Source organism: Talpa occidentalis, unplaced genomic scaffold (assembly GCF_014898055.3).
Source record: "Talpa occidentalis isolate TD23 unplaced genomic scaffold, MPIMG_talOcc4v2.1 talOcc4.8, whole genome shotgun sequence".
Classification (NCBI taxonomy): Eukaryota; Metazoa; Chordata; class Mammalia; order Eulipotyphla; family Talpidae; genus Talpa; species Talpa occidentalis.
Genome location: NW_023605194.1, coordinates 90,124,712 through 90,141,287, shown reverse-complemented (window position 1 = coordinate 90,141,287; position 16,576 = coordinate 90,124,712). Strand labels below are relative to the sequence as shown.

At 40.6% G+C, this 16,576-nt stretch overlaps 1 protein-coding gene and 1 long non-coding RNA gene across 2 annotated transcripts in view; one reads left to right on the top strand and one right to left on the bottom strand.

Moving 5' to 3' along the window:
• Positions 1-341: 341 nt before the first annotated feature.
• Positions 342-14,398, bottom strand: LOC129145012 (uncharacterized). The gene is made up of 3 exons (XR_008549972.1): positions 14,326-14,398; positions 12,796-12,892; positions 342-402 (listed from the first exon to the last, which is right to left on the bottom strand). It is a non-coding gene; the product is annotated as an uncharacterized LOC129145012 (long non-coding RNA).
• Positions 14,399-14,493: 95 nt separating this feature from the next.
• LYPLAL1 (lysophospholipase like 1) overlaps positions 14,494-16,576 on the top strand; it is a 43,297-nt gene continuing 41,214 nt past the window's right edge. Inside the window, exon 1 of the mRNA XM_037496331.2 lies at positions 14,494-14,598. Coding sequence (XP_037352228.1) covers positions 14,505-14,598 — 94 coding nt within the window. The 5' untranslated portion in view covers positions 14,494-14,504. The remainder of the gene's footprint in view (positions 14,599-16,576) is intronic.

Sequence of the window (16,576 nt, the reverse complement as noted above, 5' to 3'; positions counted from 1 at the left end):
TACATCATATCTAAATTTATTTCTATGTTGCCAGAACTGGCTGTTAAAAGCATGACCATGTCACACCTGTTCTGAAAAAATCAACTCTGGTCTTTGATACGTTTTTAAATGTTAGCCTGTTGGGTTTTCCCAAGTTAAATCATTGTCCACACAGGAAGGCTAGTTGAGAAGACCAGGGTATAACTCTTGCCCATATGATATTTGAGATGGTTCCTACTTGCTTCTATTGTTCAATGTACCAGGTGCTTAGCTGTGAAACTGCTTCTTCCTCTTTCCAGAAGCTCAAAAAGGAGTCTCTTCAGGTGAGCAGCTCCACACACACTTCACTGCTTGCTGTTACTATTTTCTTTCTCACACAACCATGAACTTCAGTGAATGCTCCTAAAGATGTCTCCATGATTTCTATAGAATAGAAGCATTAATGGTATCACTATTGTAAATGGCTGTTTAAATGTCCAGGCTCTCTACCTTTAATATTACTATCAGAATAAGGATATCAAGAACTCACCTAATTGAAGACAGTCCTGGATTTTCAAGATTATTTTAGAGGATTTAACAATTGTTACTTTGCATTTAACATGTGCAAACAAATCCATGGAGCCAATTAAGCTGCTTCCAGTTTATCTGACAGCACATGAAGGAGCTTACCAGCAGTGCCAGCCTGGGCAGCAAGCAAGTCTTGACACATGGCTCTCTCCTCCCACCCAGACTGGGAGATTTAAGTGTATTTTTCAAGCTGTGTTTCAGGTTTATAAAGGCTCTTCTTCTACTCTTCCTTCTAATATACAAAGTGTAGGGTGAGGAAAAATATCAGGCTTTTCTGCCCTCCCGCCATTAGGATAGTTGACAGAACCCTGTGCTCCTGAATGCATGCCTGATGGCAGGCACCTGGAATAGGGTGTGGGCATAGGTAGATGGGATTCACTGGGCTAAGACTGTGCTTTTTAAGGGCGGTGTCACGGAGACACCAGTAGAAGCCGAGCAGAAGCCGAGAGAGAAGCAAGAGAAGCAGAAACCAAGAGAAGGCCGGAGAGCCCAGGGTGAAGACCTGCTGGGGGCTGGAGGCTTGCCAGCCTACCGGCCCCCCAGCACCCCTGCCTGCCGTGTACCTAGTAATCCCAATAAAAACCTGCAAAACCACTGAGGACTCTGAGTCCTCCTTTACCCGGTCTGCTGGGTCAGAAAACCTGCTCAGTGGCCATCCCTGCCTCCTATAATTGGCGTAAGTTGACAAGATGATCCATGCAGACGGGTATAGAGAGCCCTCCAAAGACCTGGAGGGACTAAGGAGTAACAGACTGTGTTTGCCTGTGATGACGCTGGAGGCGCCATGGCGGCACAGAAGATGGACACAGTCCGGGAGCTGCAGAACGAGACTTCAGCTGGAGGAGGAGACGCACGAGAGGACCAGCCAATGACCCCTGAGGCAGCAAGAATCGTTGGGAAGACAGGGCCACGATTCGGAGCTCGCCGGTGCTGATAGCAGGGAGAGGCCTAATGGACTTGGACTGACAATCCCGCCAGAAGGCGGAGGACCTTGGCAGGTTATGTTTTTTTGAGAATCTGGGGTGGCCAGTGGGCCTTGATGGCCAAAAGCAGCCTGTGTATGGCTAGCAGCTAAGCAGAGGAAAAAAGCCAACTGAGAAGGCAAAAGCTGGTACTGATAAGTTTGGGAAGCCCTGAGTGGCTGTTAAGCACTAAGTAGGCTGAAGGACAGTGAGTCTTGTAAAATCACCTGTGGGTGATGCCCTGCTCGTTGTCGAGTGAGGGTGAGGAGCTGAGGAACCCGTCCTTGGGAGGATGGGTGAGGAACGTGGCTTGGGGTGGAGCCCAAGCTGAATTTAGAGTTTGTATCCAAGGATCCCTGACCCACATGCTTGTGCAATGGGTTGGCCTGAGTGCAGGGGTCTGCGAGTCGCATTAGTGGCTATGAAGGCCAAATGTTGGAGCCACTGCTGACAGAAACCCTGAGGGTTGGCGATTACCCCCAACAGAATAGAATCACCAATCCCAGAGTGACTGCCTCCTGGGGGTGGATGCTGTGTGTGGCTTGTAGCCGAGACTACAGCCAGGGAAGGCCAGGAAGCCTGACGGCTCCTGGTGTGTTACAGTAGATGCCGTGAGTGATCCTCTGTCCTTATATGACCAGTGCCTTTGGCAGCAGATGTGGTGGCTCATCTGCTGGTACCAATAATTGTCTTTTGCCACTAGGTTGGGGCCCTGCCTGGATTTATTTGTGTTCTGTTGTATTTTGTTATATTGTGATGTATTTGCTTTTGTGGACCATGGCTGCATTGTTTATGTTTGCTAAGAAAATTGTATATATGTAGATTATATGGCAGAAAACCCTGAGAGGGTAGACTGTAGGGTAAGGAAAAATATCAGGCTTTTCTGCCCTCCCACCATCAGGATAGATGACGGAATCCTGCGGTCCTGAATGCATGCCTGATGGCGGGCACCTGGAATAGGGTGTGGGCTTAGGTAGATGGGATTCACCTGGGCTAAGACTGCTTTTAAGGGCAGCATCACGAGGACACTAGTAGAAGCCGAGCAGAAGCCAAGAGAGAAGCAAGAGAAGGCCAGAGAGCCCAGAGTGAAGACCTGCTGGGGGCTGGGAGGCTTGCCAGCCTACCGGCCCCCCAGCACCCCTGCCTGCCGTGTACCTGGTAATCCCAATAAAAACCTGCAAAACCACTGAGGACTCTGATTCCTCCTTTACCCGGTTTGCTGGATCAGAAAACCTGCTCAGTGGCCATTCCTGCCCCTTACACTAAGGCAATGCTTAGTATAAGGCTGCAAGCCTTATTTTATGTTCATCTTTAAGACTTTCACACAACATAAATATAAAGAGCTTTATCTGAGTTTACTTGTACTGTCTCAATCAAGATGGAGCTAAAAAATGCTTTAAGAATCGCCCTCGTTTGTCACATGTTAGGGTGTGTGTGAGAGCTGGAAAGAAGCAGCCAAGGATTAAGTTTGTTTATCTTAAAATTTTGAGCTTGTAGTCAATCATTTCATTTTAATGTGCTACATCATGCTACAGTAATTGTTTTAACCCATTTCCTACTGGCCAAAGCAAACTGTCTGTGAAATCAATTTAATTTAGTCTTTTTGAAATTGCCCTCCAGAAAACAAGAAAAATAAAAACTTGATGCAATTATATGAATAATTATGTCAAAATCCAACTGTTGAAGTAAAACTTTGAGCGTGCATTTTTTTCCTCTATTGGCGCACACTTCTGAGCATATTTTTCATGCAAGGCACTCAGCTATATTATATTTTGCAGGTTATAAAACCACTTAGAATAATGGGTCAATCAATTCAAAAGCTAATTGAGTAATTAACTTACTGAATCACTTTTCCTCTAATTATATAACTGTTAATATTTGTTTGGAAGAGCCAAACATGTTATACTTACAATCATTCTCATAATCTGTTACTCCATGTTCCAGAAGTTTTGTGATACAAAATCACACAGTTATAATGTCCTTAAAATTAAAAAACCCTTCCCCCACCCAAAAGAAAAGCTTTAAGTTTAAGCCAATATGAACGAGTCAGAGCTCTCCCTCTCAATTCACACCAGGGCGTGGTGCCGCACAGCTGGGGAGCTGAGCTAATAAGTGTTGAAAAATGAAAAATGCTGCTTTATAGCATCACATAAACTGGCAAAAAAGAATACTTTTACCTCCACCCCGTTTTTGACAAACCAATGCCAAAATGCAGCCGCTGCAAGAATGAGACTTTATGGTATCAGACCCAGGGGGTGAACAGACTGTCTTGTGGGAGTTTCTTTTTACTGAATACTATAGGTAATAAGAAGTGGCATAACATTTATAAAATCAAATCACTTTTTTGTTCCTTTTTGAACCTCAAAGGGGTCATTTCTAGAAAAACTGTTGGAAACACTACTTAATGACCTATTTATCCAGTAGTGAAACAGGATTATCCCTTTTACAAGGAGACTGAATTTTCAATAACATAAATACTGTAATGTGAATACACAAATCGAGTACTTTGAGGAACATCGTGTTCAACAAATATTTATTGAATAACATAAGAGTTCAAAGAGTGATGCTAAGGGCTCTTGAGTACTTTACATTAAATAATATAATCAGGACCCAGCTGTTTTTCTTGGTCTGGTTTGTTTCCTAGCTGATGTTCACTCATTTACTCACTGTCATTCATTCAACACATACTCAGCAGTCAAGAAGACCATATCCACTGCAAGTTGACCAAGTCCAAGTCACACTGACCTACTAAATCATGAGCACTGTGCTACCAGAGCATAATATCCCAACTTTATTATTAAAAGAAATCTCTTTCTTTAGAAGTTAGACATCAATTGAATGAATGCAGAACAATGGGAACAAGAGAAACAAGAGGGTACATTGTCAGGGTCCACTCCTTCCCATAGGGAAACATAATGAATTTCAATAAAAAGGAAAGGGAACAGAAACCTCAATGCCCTGTCATCATAAGACTTCTAGGTGTTGTTAGATTCAAGTGGCAGAGAATTTCTGATTACAGCTTTCAGACGTCTGTAATTGCCTATCCTATATATACTTTCCCTGATTTTCCATAACTAGAAATATATCTTCTCCCCTGAACTTGTTAAAATTGTATCCATAAACTGATAGGAGCTAATAGAATTTACCATATGTCATGGACATGAAAACCTCTGGGCTTCTTATCAAATATAAATTTCTTAAGAATAAGATCAAAGTCTGATGTGTCTTTCACCAATAGTAGTTACCATTGTGCATTATGGATTATATCACGTGGACGAATAAATGTCTCTAGTGAAGTTCTGCATATACTCAAATATTCATACCACCTGATAATGCTTATTAGAGTAGAGAAAAAAATACAAGTACTAATTGAGAAAAACTAAAAAGCATGACTAACATTTGGGAGAAGAGACATTTGTGAAGTCTAAATCATTTATGGATTAATAATAAAATGAAGAGTGTTCTGGTTGCAGCTAATAAAACATGGAATTACATGAAGTCTCTAAAAACTGACCTTTGTCAAATATCCAAAAGCATTTGAGTATATTTTATTACATAATTGAAAGCTACAATTACAAGAGTTGAGTCTTATAAGCATTTTTATATTCCATAATTAAATTAAATGTATCACTAGAGAATTTTCCTCATAAACAAATGCAAATTTTACAACTGGCAGATGACTTCCAGGAAAAAAAATCTATTCCCATCACTTATTTCTATCAGTGTTGCTAATATGAGTTACTAGTCCATTTACCGATATATACATTGAAATGCTACAAAAGGATTCAGGTCAGTAGGTTCTGACTAGTAAGCAGAAAGCTTTAGCTGTATCATTTTTTTCTCATCACCTGTTGCTAAACTCTGATATACAGAAAGGAAACACCTGGTCATTTTTGGACATTATCTTTGTTTTAGTGCTCAGGATATATGTGCAATATATCAGTGTTAGTCACATTTTCACTAATCTTGTTAAACTTAATGAAAAACTAAAATCCTCAGGTAACAGTTACTCATTTTTTGGTATCCAGTTGCACTTGATGGATGACTTACAACGTGAAGGCAGTTACCACATTTCCACATAATATCTAGGAAACTTAGTGATTTCTGATTTCAATCTGATTAGTGATTTCAATGTAAGAGAAAGGGTTATTAAAACTTTTTTTAAGACTCAAGATTGTTCACTTTTGGGGCCTCCCCGGTGGTGCAGTGGTTGAGTGCTGGGTTGCGAAGCAGTGTCGGTTCGATCCCCGGCTGCTCCCCGGCCACCAGAGGAGGGTCCCACATGGCGCGCAGACCTCTCCTGCCGCCCGCTGCTCCCCTCAGCAGTGTACTTCGGTCCTTCTGCCTGCTCTGCTCCCCGCTCTGGCTCTGGTGAATTCTCTCACCCTCCCGCACTTCTGACTGTACCCAGTGCTTGTATAAATAAATAAAAATAAATCTTTAAAAAAAAAAAAGATTGTTCACTTTTGGGAAGTGATAAATATGGGACAATTTTACATTAACATGAGATATCTGCAGAAATCACTGATTTTGTGTCACTTACATTGAGAGGTCTCAGTCACTTGAATTCAAATAATATACCACAATACAACCTCACTGAGTTAGGCACAAAATGCCCAAGAGGCTTAACTGAGCTTATGGGAACCAACTGTAACAGCAAGCCTTGACAGAAACACTCTTCTGGATGCCCGAAAGTCCTTCTTAAAACATGGGAGGAGGGCAAGAAAATACAGCAGAGGATGTAGGAAAGCAGTAATGTGGAATGAGGTGACATGTTTTGAGGAAAAGATTTCATCAACCACTGGTAAAAATAGACAATAATTATAAAGAATGGCAACCTCCAAGAACAATCATCACAATTCAAGTTTTCAATTCAAAGGGCTTCATTTTCAGCCTCAGATTGAAAAATAATAGCCATGATTAGCATAATCTCTGAACATGAAGAACTCCCCTATTTTCGAGCTTATGAAATAGATCATGTTTTGAAAGAAAAAAATGGAGTATTTGTCTTTTTGTTTTCTTTTAGTTCACGTCGATCTTTGAAATAAAGTCTCTGAAGAAGCTTCCTGGATGTGAATGGCACTACTGGAAATGACTTAGAGATCAGTGGAACACAGATAAGACACGGTTGCTACATGGTACTCAGAGTATGACTGAACTGTTAATATTACACTCAGTATTTTTCTTCTCTTTTTTTTTTCCTTACCCAGATATGAACAAGTCCCTATAATGATGTTATTGGGGAAAGCTGGTGCTTTACACAAAACACAGCCTGTAGGAGAAAAAAATGCATGTGCTTTGTGTTTACAGCCAGGGTATGGGTCAACACAAAAATCATGCCCTGCATGAACTGAATGAATCAAGAAATTTCATTTGCAATGTATTTTTTATGTTTTCTACAAGTTTGTTTCGAGACAAAGAACACATTTATTGACAGTTCAATCTTCTCTGGTATAATGTATGGTTTAAAGACAATAATGAAATTTGAGGCTACATGTACATGTGTCAAGAAAATATGAAATTTGCCTTCTTTATTTAAATTCTAGCATGTCTTCTCTGAATAAGCAACAAATTGGTGGTAGCTATTACCCAAGTGGCTTCCAGATGTTAACCATGTGACTGAACTATGCTCTGATGAAAGTGGCAAGGGAATTGTTAGCATAGTCGATGATTTTTAATAACCATGACAGGCATTTTTTCGCCTATCAACCTCACCTGCATGATGTTAAAAACCTAAATAGGATACATTTTTGTGGGGAAGAAGAGGAAGATACAAATGTCTATAGCGTGTGAATCTATTCTTTAAAAAAATGAAATCTCATAATTTATCTTTTAATACTTCAAATGTTTTTAGATTTTAATTTTGCATCTATGTCTGCTAGAAAGGGATATACACTCTTATAATCTATGTTAAGATCTTACAAGACTCTCTGAGGTTTTTTGGTAATCCAGGTAAAACTATGCTGATCAAGTGTTTTCAGTTAAAGTTGAACATTGATGCAATTTACTTTTTTTTGGTAAGAAAAATAAATAACACATTTTTGCAAGTGAAGGTATACTCTTTCTGGCTTTCTTGAAATTATATTATTAGAAGCAAGTGCCAGCAGACCTGCATGGGTGGCATATTTTACTGAGAAGACACGAATCAATATTTTTATTAGAGTCAACCATTTGTCTCCATAAACAAAATATCAATAATGTTTCTCCATTTAGACTTCAATGCTAAGAGCGGAATATACAAATTGTTAGAAGAGAGAAATAACTTCATTTAATAAACAGTTTTTCAAAGACCGTCTCTTGTACAAATAAGAGCCAAAAGTTGAGACTGTCAGTTAAGCTTCCAAAAGCTGATGCTTTCTGTGTTTTTAAACATGTAAATTATTGAGTAGATTACTTATTTATTTATTGTACTTTCCTATTGACACAGCTGTATTTAATAATGTTTTTGAACATTCTTTGTCCATTATGCATTCAAAATTACATGTAAATACAAACTTATGGGGAATATGGGAGAAAGACTAAGTGAAAATTCTCTCTCCTCCTACCCTGCAGCCCCTCCACACATACCTGCAGCCTGCCTTCAAGTCAGAGAATAAATGCAAAGGACATAGCATAATGTAATAGTAAATGAAAGATCTTTATTTTTGTTGATTATTTTATGGGGGTGGGGATTGAAAGAAAAGTAAATGGTCAAACATGCAGATTCTTTCTTAGCAGCAGCCATACTTGCTGTAGGAGCAGGTATAAGGGCATCTGAGCTGAATAAGAACCAATCAAAAGAAAAGAAGAGATACTTGAGTTTTGAAGAATAAATAGGTCAGGCAAAGAGGCAGGAAGCAGAGCAGCACGTTTGGCGAACACTTGGTGTCCAGCATGGTGAGAAGAGTAGAACAGGAGACTGGCTATCTCTAGAAACAAATGAGAGATGAAAAGGGATGTGTTCCTGATGAGTTTTTGGAAAACCAAACCTGTTATTAAATATATTGTAAAAGCAAAATAACAAAAGAATCTTTTTATAAAGGTCCAGGCACTGGGAATGTAAAGACAGAAAAAATCCAGCTTGTCTTCAAGAAGTTCACGAAATAAACACTGAGACATAAATTATATTAGTTTATCTTATAAATTTAGACTTTGTGTTGCACAACATACTTGCCACATTCCTATAAAAATGACCTCATTTACTTGTTGTTTCCATTCTTGGATTCGCAAGAATCATCCTACAGGGTAGTGTTTACTAAATTGGGTAACTTTATCTCAAGAGGGTATAAGAAAATCCTTTGCAGGGCCTCCCTGGTGGCGCAGGTGGTTGAGCGCAGCACTGTTAAGCTGTCTGCAGCCTCTGCAGTGCGGGTTCGATCCAGCAAGGGAGATACCCATGTGGTACGTAATACCTCTCCTGTCTCGCCCGCTGCTCCCCTCAGCAGTGTATTTCAGTCAGTCTGCCTGTTCTGTTCCCCACTCTGTCTCTGGTGAATCCTCTCACCCTCCCACACATCTGGCCTGTATCCCAGTTCTTGTATACATGAATAAATAAATCTTTAAAAAAATTTTTAAAAAGAAAAGAAAATAATTTGCAATGTGGAAAAATATTAGAACTTGCATTTTATTTTTATCTCATGTTTTAAAATTTCTACTTTTCTATGCTTTGTTTGTACATGTATCAATAAATAGTGCAATCATGGAATTTATAAATAAGTAAGTGTACATATGAGATACACATTATTTTTTTAACTGACGGAACATTTAATAGAAAAAAATTGAAGATGGTCCACATAGAATAATTTTTCTTCTACTAACTAAGCAGGATAATATGGTAGCCTGTACCAGGTGGACAGAGCTGTTTTGGTTTCACTGAAAATAAACTGAGAGCTCTTTGGAATTGATGTTTCTGTGTCCTTTGGGTAAATACCTAGGAGTGGAATTGCTGGATCATATGGAAGCTCTATGTTTAGTAGGTCCAGAAATCTCCACACAGCTCTCCATAGTGGTTGGACCAGTTTGCACTCCCACCAACAGTGTAGAAGAGTTCCTTTTTTTCCACAACCTCGCCAACATTTGCTGTTGCTAGTTTTTTTAATATGTGCCATTCTCACTGGTGTAAGAAGGTATCTCATGGTAGTTTTGATTTGCATTTCCCTGATTACAAGTGATGTTGAACATTTTTTTCATATGCCTGTTGGCCATTTGCATTTCCTCTTCAGAGAAGTTTCTTTTTAGCTCTTCTGCCCATTTTTTGACTGGATTATTTTCTTTGTTGTTGCTGAGTCTCATCAGCTCTTTGCAGATTTTTGTGATCAGTCCTTTATCATTAGTGTTGTGTGCAAAAATGTTCTCCCAGTTGGTGGGGTTTCTCTGCACCCCTATGTTTATAGCAGCACTATTTACAATAGCTAAGCTTTGGAAACAGCCCAAATGCCCAAAAATAGATGACTGGATCAAGAAGATGTGGTACATATATACCATGGAATATTACTCAGCATTCAAAAAAGATAAACACATGCAATTTGCAGCAACATGGATGGCGCTGGAAGGGATCATGCTCAGCGAAATAAGCCAAAAAGAAAAAGAAAAATACCGGATGGTCTCACTCATAGCAGGAATCTCGAAAACTTAAATAAGGGACCAGGAAAATGAATAACTATAAGAAAGTGAAAATCAAAATCAACAAAAAACTATGAACCAGAGACACTTTTTGGGGGTTGGGGGGTGGAAGGGGAGGGATTGGGGTCAGAATGGGGGGTTTGCAATTGTATGGGGGAATATAAAATAAAATTTATTATTTAAAAAAAAAAAGAAAATAAACTGAGAGCTTAACAAGGTGTATCCCTTATTTTACAGTTGGAAAAACTGGTACAAATAGACTGAATGGTCTAAGTTCACACAGCATGTTATTCCCAAAGCTAGAACAGGAACCTCTTACTACTATTTCAATATTCTTCTCATTGTAAGCTAGTAAACACACACATGTGCACACACATACATACACACACAGAGAGAGATCATATTCTCTTAAGTGAATGAAGTAAAATATAGATGTTCAGACTGTATTGATAGGGAAATTAGTCTTATTTTTAGTTTATTTTATTTGTAATACAGGCATGCATTCATCTAATGGGAGGGTTTGGAAATTGAGCCTTCCTTGCCCTCAAAGGAACAGACTCTAGTTCAGAGTTGCTAATAATTCTTGATCTTGATTAGAACAGACATCAAGATCTGTTGTAGAAAAACAAATAATGGACTATAGGAAATACAAAAAACAATGGTAATTGATTCCTGAGACTAATAGTAAGACTTACAGGTGGTTGACTAAGAAGTGCTTCCATGGGAATGTAAGAACTGGTCATGAGAGAAGAAATCTTTTTCTAAGGAGAAGTCATATGACAATGCACAGAACACTGTTCAGATGTCCAGCACATACCCTGACCACCCAGTGTGCCCTCAAGGGGAGTACCTTCCACTGTCCTCACTGAGTGCCTGTACATCACTTTGACTCACTAGTCAAATGTGATAACCTCCCTGGTCCAAGACTGTGTTTGGTCAGTGTTTGAGTAACTCGTGTGTACCCTCCAACCCCACTGCTTCAGTCCAGCTCACAAACATCTCTAAAGTGACCCCATCTTTGGCCATGCATTATGTCATAGGAGAAATGGAGTGAAAAGGATAACTCTCCAAATCTGTATTTAGAAGGATTGAACTGAAAAAGCATCTGCAGAACTGATGCAATGGCTACATTAAAGTATATAATTGTTTCCTTCTAAAGAGTTTAGTTTTACTGTTTGATAAGAAGTCAGAACCTTCAAGTTCTAGTTCTTCTTTCATAAACAGATAAGGGGACTATATAAAGAAACTTGCATTGATAATTTAAGAGAGTTTAAAGAGGCATCTAAAGCTCAGTTATTTTGTCCAATGTATATGCAATTTTATGTCAACATGTTTTTCTGTTCCTCTGAATAATTTAACAGATAAAAACCAACCAAAGGAGAAGGAAGAATTTAATTTTCACAAATGAGGAAAACAAATACACAACTGTATTGTCTGCATGACTAATGTGGTTTCACTTATCTGTAATTGAAAATACCAAATATTCTACTCTAACTAGCTAATCTATCAATCATTTTTAAAAGCCAACCATTGTACTCAAAAGGATTTCCAAACACATGGAAGAACACAAACTAAATTTTCACCTTGCCCTTTATATCATTACATCCAAAAGGGTATTGAAACCCTGCAAATGGAAAGATTTTTTTTGTGGCTTTCATTTTGTTTACTTTTCTTAACTTAAACACTGAAGTTACAGAAGAGAGTGCATCAATAATTGGTATATTGATTGACTAATATCAAACGAGCAACCAAAAATTAATAGCTACACAAAGAGCAGAATGTAGGAATGAAAATCTTCCAGGGACTATTCCCCCCCCAAATTCAACAAGGTAAAAGATCCACCATGAAGCAAACAACTATCCTGAAACTTAATTACATTTCAAAGTAACATAGTTACATGAGAAGAATAAAATTTTTTTGTTCCATGGTTTGCCTACCAGATGGCATTTCTAAATATAGTAATCTAAAACCTTCTGTTTGTTCTATAAAGATGAAAGGAATAGCAACAATAGCTAAGCATTTAAATCACTGGAAATAAGAGCACTTTGATTATGTTGGGAAGTATCTGCTTATTCTAGTGTTGCTGAATCTGGGGTGGCTCATGTTCTAGGTATATCTCAGAATCCCAACCTGCTCAACTATCTGCTCAGCTCAGTGCTCATCCAGGAAGAGGAGCAAACCAAGAGCTAACACTAGATTTCAGGAAACAGGAAGAAACACAGGAACTCTGATAGAGATTATAAAGAACTACAATCAACATCTCAAGGGGAGTATGTGTTTCTTTTTAAACAAAATAGCTGGGACATGCTGCCTTACTTTCGTGAGCTGATGTGTACATATGGGTAATAGTTAAGGACCTGGACTGTGGATTCCGGTCCAGGTTCTGGAAATGACCAGAGTAGGACCTAGAAATAAGTTCTTTACCTCTCTGAGCTGCATTAACAAAACCAGATAGCAATAGTGCAGCGTTTTATGGAATTACTTATGGCAGAGTGTTTGGCATCCAGTAAGTTTCAATGACTGAGCTATTTATCATGACATCAATAATAAAATTATATAATCAATATAAATTATAATTACTAGTAAGTAATTATGTTTCTGATTTCTTGTTCTCTTGAACTAATATAGTGCACAGCAAGGGGTCCAAAAAGTAGGTGGGACTTCAAGAAAGAAGTCAAAGCCTTACCTGGTATTTCACCCAGAGCCTTGTCCTACTGCATGCAGCACTGCCCCTCCTTTCATTTGGCTCTTGAAAGTTGAGGATAAGTGTTGCAAAAGCAGGTCTAGAGATAGGAGATTTTGAGACTTGGTTGTCAGAGTTCTATAAGCTTCTCCCCTCCCCTAGTCTGTCCTCCTAAAAGACTTCACTCTTGGGCAGTCTCTGCTGAAGAGCCATAGGCTTCACTGAAATAATGCAAGAGTTTCTTCTTAATCTGGTTAACTAATGGATAGTACAATACAGTGAGAACTGAGAGCTTATCCTGGCAACATGACCTGAATAAGCAGTTTAGTCACTTTGTAGTGGGGTGATTAACAAATAAAAGGAAAGCTGTAATTGCTATTAATGAATGAAAGATTGGTGATTAATGGCACTTCACATTCTACTGGATTATTTGTCAGATTTTGCATGAGTAAAGAGCCACCTGCTGTGGCTAAACCCTCAGTATTAAAAGATGGCTATGGTTAGGTCTGTATAGAGAAAGTAATTCCATTGGGGGGGGTAATTTTAAAACTGATGAAATATACAGATTTACCATCTTAACCATTTTTAAGTGTGTAGTTAAATGGCATTAAGTGTATTCATGGTGCACAACTATCACCACTATTTAAAACAACTGCCATTATTCCAAACAGAAACTCTGTACCTATTAAACAATATCTCCCAATTTCCCTTCTCCTGGCAACTACTGTTCTACTTTCTGCCTTTATGAACTTGCCTATTCTAGATACTGCATGTAAGTGAATTGACATAATAACAGTATTTTATAATAATCACACATATTCATTGCAGTAATAACAATATTGAGAGAACACTGTTATTTTGTGGCTGGCTTATTTCATTTAACATACTATTTTCAAGGTTCATCTACATTGTACTATGTGTCAAAATTTCATTCCTTTTTAAGGCAGACTAATATTCCATCATATGTCTATATCACAGTTTGTCCATTCACCCTTCTGTGGACATTTGGATTGTTTCCTCCTTGGAGGTGGTGAACAATGCTCTGTGTCCTTGCCGTACAAGTATTTATTTGAGTCCCTGCTTTGATTTCTTCTGGAGCTACACCTAAGAGCACAACTGCTATATTCTGCGGTAATTGCGTTTAGCTTTTGGAGGAAGAGCAAACTGCTTCCACGGCGGCTACTCCACATTCTCATCAGCAACGCACAGGGTTTCCATTTCTCCCAGTCCTCACCAATCTTTATTTCTTTTTTTTCATTAATAGTCATCTTCACGGGGGTGAGTGGTACCTCTCTAAATCAGTATGCTTTCAAAACGACACAAAACTGATATCATTAGGTGACTATCTTACCCTGCAGCTGCAGCTACAAACATCCTGTTCAGATCCCAATACAGAAGGTGTGGTTATATGTGCTTAATTTTACGAATAATAACACCACTATTTCTCTACATAAAAAGGCAACCCTGAGTCTTAGGACTACAGCTAAAAATCCCAAATAAAGTCGAGCCGTTAGTCACCACCCACGCAGTTACCTGCAGAACCCTATTCTCAGCACAAGCAAACTAGAACAGCTGGAAGCAGCGCCTTGGAGATGACCCAGAGGCAGGAGCAGCCAACCCCGCATGCGCGTGTCCCGGCGCGCCCCCAGCGTGCGTGCGTGTGTGCGTGCGCGCCGGAGGGGCGGGGCCAGGAGCGTGGCGGCGGCGTAGTCATGGCGGCCGCCTCGGGCTCAATGCACCTGCAGCGCTGCTTGGTATCGCCGGCTGGGAGGCACAGCGCCTCTCTGATCTTCCTGCACGGCTCAGGTGGATTACAGTTTTTCTGTCCTGGTTATCTGCAGCTCGGGAAAGGTCCTGCCCAGGTTCCCCCGGGGTGGCCCGTGAGGAGGAGGCCCGGTGGACCCGGAGCGGCGGCTCGCGTTTGGCCTGCCGCGCGGTTGTGGACACACGGACCTGGGGACCTGTGGCCAGACGTGCCCTGTGACCCTGTGGTCACTGACCACTGTCCAGGCTTCGGCCCTTTGATTCTCCCCCGCCCCCCACTAAACTTTCCATCCTCAATCTCCTCCAGGACCACCCTAGCCAGCCCCCACTGCTCTCACCCAAATTTAAACAGAGCAGTTAGTAAGGTAAGTCTTGTGCTAGAGAGAAAGAACTTGTTTAGTACTACTTAAGTACTTAATGAGTGATTGGAGTTTTCAACCACATAACATCGTTCGCCATTGCTTTCTTCAGTCTCCCATCCTAATGACAGCTAAGAGTCACAGTTGTAATTATATTTATTGAGTATTTTGTTTCGGTGAGCCTGGCTCGAGTGTTTTCTCCCAGTCCTCTTTACCGCAATCCCTTCTCTCTTTTCTCCTCTGTGCTTTAAGCCTCTCAGATCAAGAGCAAAGTCAAGTCTCAGTCCTAGGAGTGGATTCTCCTTCCATAGCATCTCCTAATCACCTGTGCTTCATTCTGGGCAGGTTTTTACACTCATCTCTAATTACTTGCATGTGTCTTCCCCGCTGCATTGTGGTAGCTCCTCAAAAGTAAGGACTCTTGGTTTCATCTTTGCATCCCTAGTACTTGGTCAAAGATAAGTTCTTGGGAAATGTTTTTTAACGAAATGAGATGAGGCCTGTGTCCTCAGGGGCCCACCTAAAGTTACAAACAACACGTTCAGTTAGTTTGAGTCATCAGTGGATGGTGGTCACAAGATGGTGCAGTTTACTGCCAAGTGAATTGTAAAGAAAACAGACTGGTTAGGCATTATTAAGGCATTTGAAAGATGAAGAGCTGGACAGGGAAAGTGGTCTTTGAGCTGACACTAGGATAGTTTTAAAGGACTTGGGGTATCACATAGTGGAGGGGACTTGAAAGGGTACAGAGAGCAGACCTGGAAATGCTCAGTTTGTGGAAAGCACCCTCATTTTGAAAATGGATAGGTTGAACTTGGAAATGAAATGGAAGTTCACTTAGCTCTTCCTGTGAGGGGCAGTAGAATTGCGATTTGAACCCAAATCTCCGACTGCAAAATCCATGTTCTGGAAAGGTAAAGTGAAAAAAAAACTGGCTAGAATATGTAATTTTGAAAACAGAAGAGAAAGGGTGTAGGGTAAAGAAAATATCAGGCTTTTCTGCCCTTCCGCCATCAGGATAGATGATGGATCCTTGTCCTGAATGCATGCCTGATGGCGGGCACCTGGAATAGGGTGTGGGCATAGGTAGATGGGATTCAGCTGAGCTAAGACTGTGCTTTTAAGGGCGGCGTCACGGGGGACGCCAGCAGCAGCAGCACCAGCACAGCAGCAGCCGCAGCCGAAGCCGAGAAGCAGCAGAACGAACGCTAGAGAGCCCAGATAGAGTGAGGACTTGCTGGGGGCTGGGAGGCCTGCCAGCCTCCCAGCCCCCAGCCAGCACCCCTGCCTGCCATATGCCTGGTGAACCCCAAATAAAAAACCTGCAAAACTACTGAGGACTCTGACTCCTCCTTTACCCGGTCTGCATGGGATCAGAAAACCTGCACTGTGCCCGTTCCTGCCCTTACAATTGGCGTAAGTCGGCAAGATCCATGCAGACGGGTATTGGAGCCTCCGAAGACCTGGAGGGACTAAGGAGAACAGACTTTGCCTGTGACGACGCTGGAGGCACCATGGCGGTATAGGAGATGGATACGTCCACGAGCTACAGGATGAGACCTGGCGTGAAGGAGACGCCCGAAAGGACCAGCCAACGACACCGGAAAGGACCAGCCAACGACACCGGATAGGACCAGCCAACGACACCGGATAGGACCAGC